The sequence below is a fragment of the Carcharodon carcharias genome, chromosome 6 (genome assembly GCF_017639515.1).
Source record: "Carcharodon carcharias isolate sCarCar2 chromosome 6, sCarCar2.pri, whole genome shotgun sequence".
Classification (NCBI taxonomy): Eukaryota; Metazoa; Chordata; class Chondrichthyes; order Lamniformes; family Lamnidae; genus Carcharodon; species Carcharodon carcharias.
Window position 1 is genome coordinate 99,935,492 of NC_054472.1, and position 7,362 is coordinate 99,942,853.

Here is a 7,362-nt window from a genome sequence, read left to right on the forward strand (position 1 = left end):
TAACTTTGTAATGGCCTTAATAGGCCTTTTAATTGTCGGCGGGCTCACCACCGACTGAAATATTGTGCGAGTACGCCATAATGTCAAGACGATTGTCTGACGTCATCGCGCGTCATTTAACGTTTGGTCGGGTCGGGCATGCACCCGCCCTCCAAGCGAAAAATTTGACCCTATGTTTGCTATAGCACCGATTCAGGTAGCCAGTTGGAACGGTCCATTGGCTTCAGGGCCATCACTGGATTCCCTCAGGTGCAGGGTGTCATCAACTGCTCCTGTGGCCATCAAAACTTCCATGGACCAGCCAGTGGCCTTCAGCAGGAAGGGCTGCCTCTCCATCGATGTCAAACTGATCCGCAACCACTGAAAGTAGATGCTTCAGGGGTGTGCTGTATTCGCAGGAAGCAGCTACAAAGCCTACATAGTAAGGCAGTCCCAGGTGCAACAGCTTTCCTGCTCCTCCCCCAACATGTTTTCACAGAGAGATCCTCTGGGACTAGGTCTATCTATTGAAGACATGGTTACTCAGGCCTGTGAAGAACACTCGCACGGAAGAGGTACAATACCTGCCAGGGGAATGATCAACGAGCAGGCCATTAGGATGCTAAAGTTGCGAATCGAATGCTTCAACTGACCTGGTGGAGCCCTTCACTATGCCCTAGACAGGGGGTCTCAGCTTGTACAGAGAACAGTGGACCACCACAAATGGGGAGGCCTTGAATAATTAGGACATCATTGATTGCCTCTCCTCATCCATAAGGAGGAGGCTGCTGAACATGCAGTAAAGGATGAAGAGGAAGCCCTTGCATCAGAGGGGAAGGGAATTGAGAGGTGCGCATGGGAGGCTCGGACAATCTCATATACCCAATTTCTTGTGAGCCTTTCAACCTTTTACTATCAGTGCAATATAGCCCTACTTTAATGCTGTCACCTCATTCATCCTGCACCCCATTGCCCAGTGCTCGGGTTCACAGCGCACTAATAAAGCTGAGGAGCTGACCCAAAACAACCTACCTTAATACAAGCAGCCTATTGAGGGTGAAAGGTTGTTTTAACATCTAACAAGGCAACAAGAAATACATGAATAGCTAACTATAGTAAGTGTGACATTTATTGAATGGCACTAGTGTAAGAAGGCTTAACATATGCAAAATTTAAACACCTCTGAGCCCCATGTGTGTCTAAGTACTTACATGTGCTTCTACGAGGTACAACCCCTGAACTTACAGCTGAGGGGGAGGCAGGCGGATCCTGTTGCCCATGTCCTGGGATGACTTTAGCCGCCTTCTGGCTGCTTGATGCCTGGAGTGCTCTAGCATGCTGAGGGTCTCCTGTGCAGGTTCAGGACCCTCCTCTGTTGTCATGGCTACTGGAGCTGGGGTCACTGACTGAAGTGGCTGAGAAACTGCTGCACATATTTGTAGTGCCCTGAGAGGGAGCAGCTGCCCCTCCACCCTTGAAAGACCTCTTTGTACCTCCTTGCTGACTTGAGAAAGACGAAAGGTTGGTGTAAACTCCAGGTGGATCATCCACCTCTCGCCATGCCATGGCTGCAGAGAACTCATGGACGAGACAATAGCTTGCAGTTTTGTACACATTTCCAGCATCCACTGACTGGTCTGTTGGATCGGGTTCTCGTAAAGGTTGCCAACCCCACAATGGAGGAAGCCATGCACTCTCACACCTGAGACATGGCCATACACATGGCCTGGATGGACGACTTTGTTAGTGCATTGGTGTGAGTAGCCTCTGGAAGCTTGCCAGGTGTTCCCTCACCTCACTTCATGTCCAGCAAGTGCTGTGTTCCTGAGTACAGAGGCAGTTCATCATCCTGAGGCTCAGTTTAGGCTTGACCTCTTATAGTTCTCCAACTGTCTGTGACCTTGACTGTCACACTGTTCATCAGCTGCTCGGGCGTGTCTACTGTGCTCACCAGGTCGTGACCCTGAATCTAATCACAAGCAATACCCATTGATGCAAGACACTGAGAGGGTATGGGGCAATGACACTGCACTCTCCGAGGATCCCTCCTCCACCTCAGAGGTGGGCTGCAGGCCCTTGTTCTCTGCAGTTGAGTGTCCTTCGGGAATACTAAGACCATGAGAGAATACAAACATTTAGGAGTTAAGGGCTTCACATCTCCTCATCCCAACCACGCTTGATTTAGAACTCCACGTATCCAATAATATAGATGCAATGTTCATGTGTCATAAGAACATAAGAAATAGAAACAGGGGTAGGCCATTCGGCCCCTCGAACCTGCCCTGTCATTCAATAAGGTCATGGCTGATCTGCCGCAGTCCACAACTCCTCTTTCGTGCCAGCTCCTTATAACCCTCAATTCCCTGATATTTTAAAAATCTATCTACCTCCTCTTTAAATACTTTTAGTGATCTAGCCTTCACAACTCTCTCTGGAGTAGAGAATTTCAGACCATCTGAGAAGAAATACCTTCGCATCTCAGTTTTAAATGAGTGTCCCCTTATTCTGTAACAATGTCCTCTAGTTCAAGAATCCCCCACTAGTGGAAACATCTTCTCAGTGTCTACCCTGTCAAGCCCCCTCAGAATCTTGTATGTTTCGATAAGATCACCCTCATTCTTCTAAACTTTAATGAGTAAAGGCCTAACCCGTTTAGCCGTTCTTGATAAGTCAACCCCTTCATCCCAGCAATCACCCTAGTGAATCTCTTTTGAACTGCCTCCAATGCCAGTATATCATTTCTTAAATACGGGGACTAAAACTGTACGCAGTACTCCAGGTACAGCCTCACCAACACCCTGTACAGTTGTAACAAGGCTTCCCTATTTTTAAACTCCCAACCCCCTGGCAACATGGGCCAAAATTCCATTTGCTTTCTTAATTACTTGCTGCACTTTTTTGGAGCCTCTGTCCATGTAAATAATAGTGTACCTTTTGATTTTTCCTACTAAAGTGCATGACCTTTCCTACATTAAACTCCATCTGTCAAGTTTTTGCCCACTCACTCAACCTATCTATATCCCCTTGCAGATTCCTTAGGTTCTCATCGCAACATGCCCTCCCACCTATTTTAGTATCCATCACATGTTGTCCAGTTTCACTCTTTTGTCTTGCTCTCAAGCAAATCATTTTTCTGTGATGACACTCCTGTTTTGCTATTGGCAATTGCGCTGCCACGCCCCTGACTGTGAGCCAGCTCCAGGGCTAACACCTCTGTTGGGGTCAAAGCACAAATGTCTGGTTGCCTCCACCCTCACCCACTATTTTTTTATTATTGTGGGACTATTTCTCTTGCAAGCAAAAGGAGGAACATTGTTAGTTTTCCCATGAAAATTAGCAGAGATAGTTTATGCCTGTTTGTGACACTGCACCCAGGTTCAGGGAGTGACCCCACAGCTGCTGACCTCCTCTGCAATCCCCATCCAGGGTTGCTTGTTCAGGTGGGAGGTTCTCTTCTAGCTATCTCTTGGTAAGAGGGCCTCCTGCCTTGCCATTGCAGCCTGGAGGAGAAACTGCAGGGAGACATCGCTAAAGCTCGGGGTCACTTCCCTCTGCCTTGGTGGCAGCAGTCTCCTAGTCTGCTTTGTTGGTCTTCATTTGAGCAATAGGAGTGGAAGATTCCACAGTTGAGCTACAGGGGCCTTTAGCACTGCTGAGTTAATTCTTGGCAACAAGGCAGCAATGTATACAGGGCTGGCAGCCCTTTAAAAATGCCACCAGCACCTGCCTTTTAGTCAGGTGATGCTGCCATTGGTGCCTTGTTGCCCACCCCCACTCAACAAGTGGAAGGGCCCTGTTTCTCCAGGCTGCTAATTGGCCAGCCCATCATACGTCACATATGTGGAAGTGCCACCTGCTTCCAGTGCTCAACCACAACTTGCTCCATTCAAATAAAATTCAGCCCTTGGTATGGGGAAGATACGGGTAGTAGAGTTTTGGATCAGCTAAAGTCTACAGAGGCTGGAGGGCAGGAGGTCATGATGGACAGTGTTCACAAAGTTGAATCTAGAGATGAATAAGGCATGAATGAGGTTTCACAAACCGTTAAGTGGAAATTGGAGCAGGATCTGGTTATCTTATTATGGTGGAAGCAGAAAATCCTTGTGATGGAGAGGGTGTGGAGTCAGAAGTTCAGCTCTGGTTTGAATCCAACGTCACAATTGTGAATGGTCTGTTTCACTAGGGAGGGCAATAAAATTGTTAGCAAGTGTATGGAGTTTGCAGCAATGTCTAAAGATGATGGCATGATCTTCCAACTAGAGGAAATTACAGCTCATTAAGGAATGGATATGAAGCAAGCAATGTGATAACAGAGGCAATGGAGGTATTCAGAATGGTGGTGGAGAGGTCACAGAGGGAGAGGAGGAGGGGTTTAAAGATAGATATTCATGATGCTCCGGAATGAATAGGTAAGAGTGGAACCGACCAAGCTATACAAGGAAGGAGAGATGTTGAAGTATAATAATGTGGTTGTCCATGTCAAAGGCTACAGAGCGGACAGGGAACAATAATGTACTGTGGTCACAGAAGATGCCGTTTGTGACCTTGATTAGTGTCTTTCCAGCACTGTGACAGGGTCAGAAATCTGGAGAGATTCAAAATTGGGTTGCAACCTTTTGATTGTAAAGAGTGCCACATACTAACGAAACTAACATTGATATTTCGCCAAAACCATTAAAAACGTGTCTCTCTAGCCAGAGCTAGTAGAATCCAATATCGTTAGGCCCCAACTCCAAAATAGTTAGTAATCAAAGTCAAGGTTAAATTAAAGACTGACTGCTATTAAAATATGTGGATTCTGGAACAGTCCCGGTAGATTGGAGGGTATCAAATGTAACCCTACTATTTAAAAAAGGAGGGAGGGAGAAAACAAAGAATTTCAGACCAGTTAGCCAAACATCAGTAGTAGGGAAAATGCTCAAATCTATTATCAAGGATGTGATAACAGGACACTTAGAAAACATCAACGGGATTAGACAAAGTCAGCATGGATTTATGAAAGGAAAATCATGTTTCACAAACCTACTGGAGTTCTGTGAGGATGTTACTAGCAGAGTAGGTAAGGGAGAACTGGTGAATGTGGTGTATTTGGATTCTCAGAAAACTTCTGATAAAGTTCTGTGTAAGAGTTTATTGTGTAAAATTAAAGCACATGGGATTGGGAGTAATATATTGGCATGGTTTGAGAATTGGTTAACAGATAGGAAACAGAGTAAGAATAAACGGATATTTTTCAGAGTGATAGGTGGTGACTAGTGGGGTACTGCAGGGACCAGTGCTTGAGCCCCAGCTATTCACAACATATATCAATGATTTGGAAGAGGGAACCAAACGTAATATTCCCAAGTTTGCTGACAACATGAAACTTGGTGGGAATGTGAGGAGTGTAAGAGGCTTCAAGGTGATTTAGACAGGTTGAGTGAGTCAGCAAATACATGGCAGCTACAATAAAACATTGGAAAGTGTGAAGTTATCCACTGGTAGGAAAAACAGAATGGCAGAGTAGTATTTAAATAGTGATAGATTGGGAAATGTTGATGTACAGAGGGACCTGGGTGCCCTTGTACACTAATCACTGAAAGCAAGCATGGCAGGTGCAGCAAGCAGTTAAGTAGACAAACGGTGTGTTGGCCTTCATTGCGAGAGGGCTTGAGTACAGGAGCAAGGATGCTCCTGCAGCTATGGATACTGCAGCTGTACAGGGCCTTGTTGAGACTACAGCTGGAGTATTGTGTGCAATTTTGGCCTCCTTACCTAAGAAAAGATATATTTGCCACAGAGAGAGTGCAGCAAAGGTTCATCAGACTGATACCTGGGATGGCAGGATGGTCATATGAGGAGAGATTGGGCCGACTAGGCCTGTATTCACTGGAGTTTGGATGAGTGAGAGGGGATCTCTTTGAAACATATAAAATTCTGACAAGGATGGACAGACTAGATGCAGGAATGATATTTCCTTTGGCTGGGTGGTCTAGAACAAGGGGTCTCAGGATAAGGGATAGACCATTTAGGACTGAGATGAGGAGAAGCTTTTTCACTCAGAGGGTGGTGAACCTGTGGAATTCTCTACCACAGAAGCTGTGGAAGCCAAGTCACTGAATATATTTAAGAAGGAAGCAGATTTCTGGACTCTAAAGGCATCAAGGGGTATGAGGAGAGAGTGGGAGTATGGCATTGAAAATAGAGGATCAGCCATGGCCATATTAAATAGTGGAGCAAGCTCGAAGGGCCAAATGACCTACTCCTCCTAATTTCTATGTTTTCATGACAGCTGTTGCTAAATTAATCTATCCAATCATTTATGTACTGCTTTAATTACAGTTTTGGTAAATATATATAGCAAGTTAGTCATGAACCTTTTTACTTTTTCTTTGTTAGTTGTTGCTCTAACAAAATCTGATTATAGTCACCAGTCTTCTTTTTCTCTTAATAGTTTGCTTCCTACGAAACTTGGAATTCTTCTTGGACACTATTTCGGTGTTTTCGATATCATGGAAAACTTCAGGGGCCGAGTTAAAAAGGATTAAAATGATTTACAGCGTTAATAAAAACTGTTTTAAATGTACTTTATTACAAAAATAACATGCAATGTAATACATTATGCAGTGCCACTTTATCTTGCTATGATCAAGACATCAGTATCAGGTTGCAATATTATTTACATGCTGAAGTTACTTTCTATTGATAATTTCAAGCTTGCAAAAAATATAATGCTTCTATTCCAGGCAATAAAAGGTGTGACAAATTCAGCAGCAAACGCGTGATACGCTCATTTTAATTATCTTGGAAACTGATGAAATAAAAATGTGAGGAATTTTGAATAAGTGACATGTTTAGAAAACCATTTCTAAAATTCACAATTTGACTATAAACTGTTGAGTAGCTGTAACTGTAACTCATTGGCTAGTCTGCCAAATAGTAGACCGTTAGGGAGAGGGTTTCCATTGTTCAATGATGATGATGGCAGAGACGCATGTTAAAACTTAGCAGAAAAGTGAGAGATAAGCAGAAACAGCGAGCAGCTTTCCTGCGTTGCTTTGTTTTCCGTGCCCATCCCAACAAAGGGTGTGCAGGTGGTGAGAATTGTTTTTTTTAAATCAGCTGTTGATCTTAATGAGTTTTCAGAGGAAAAAGATACAACAGTTTACCACAGGAGAGGATTAAAATGACTGGCAAAGTTAGTAAATGTAGTGCATTACATTTGACTCAGGATAAGATACTGACCACATATTTGTACCATCACAAAGCCTATGTCCATCTCCTTAACATCACCTGAACTGTCCCTGCCTCAGCTCATCTGCTGTAGAAACTGTTATCCATCTCTGTTACCTCTGAACTTGACTATTTCAGCACATTCTTCACTGGCCTCCCAAATTCTACCTT

The 7,362-nt window shown here is 44.3% G+C and overlaps 1 protein-coding gene across 1 annotated transcript in view; it reads left to right on the top strand.

The window, feature by feature from the left end:
- The window catches only part of LOC121278714 (epidermal retinol dehydrogenase 2-like), a 38,084-nt gene extending 31,348 nt beyond the window's left edge, over positions 1 to 6,736 (top strand). Inside the window, exon 6 of the mRNA XM_041189077.1 lies at positions 6,413 to 6,736. Coding sequence (XP_041045011.1) covers positions 6,413 to 6,506 — 94 coding nt within the window. The 3' untranslated portion in view covers positions 6,507 to 6,736. The remainder of the gene's footprint in view (positions 1 to 6,412) is intronic.
- The last annotated feature ends 626 nt before the right edge of the window (positions 6,737 to 7,362 follow it).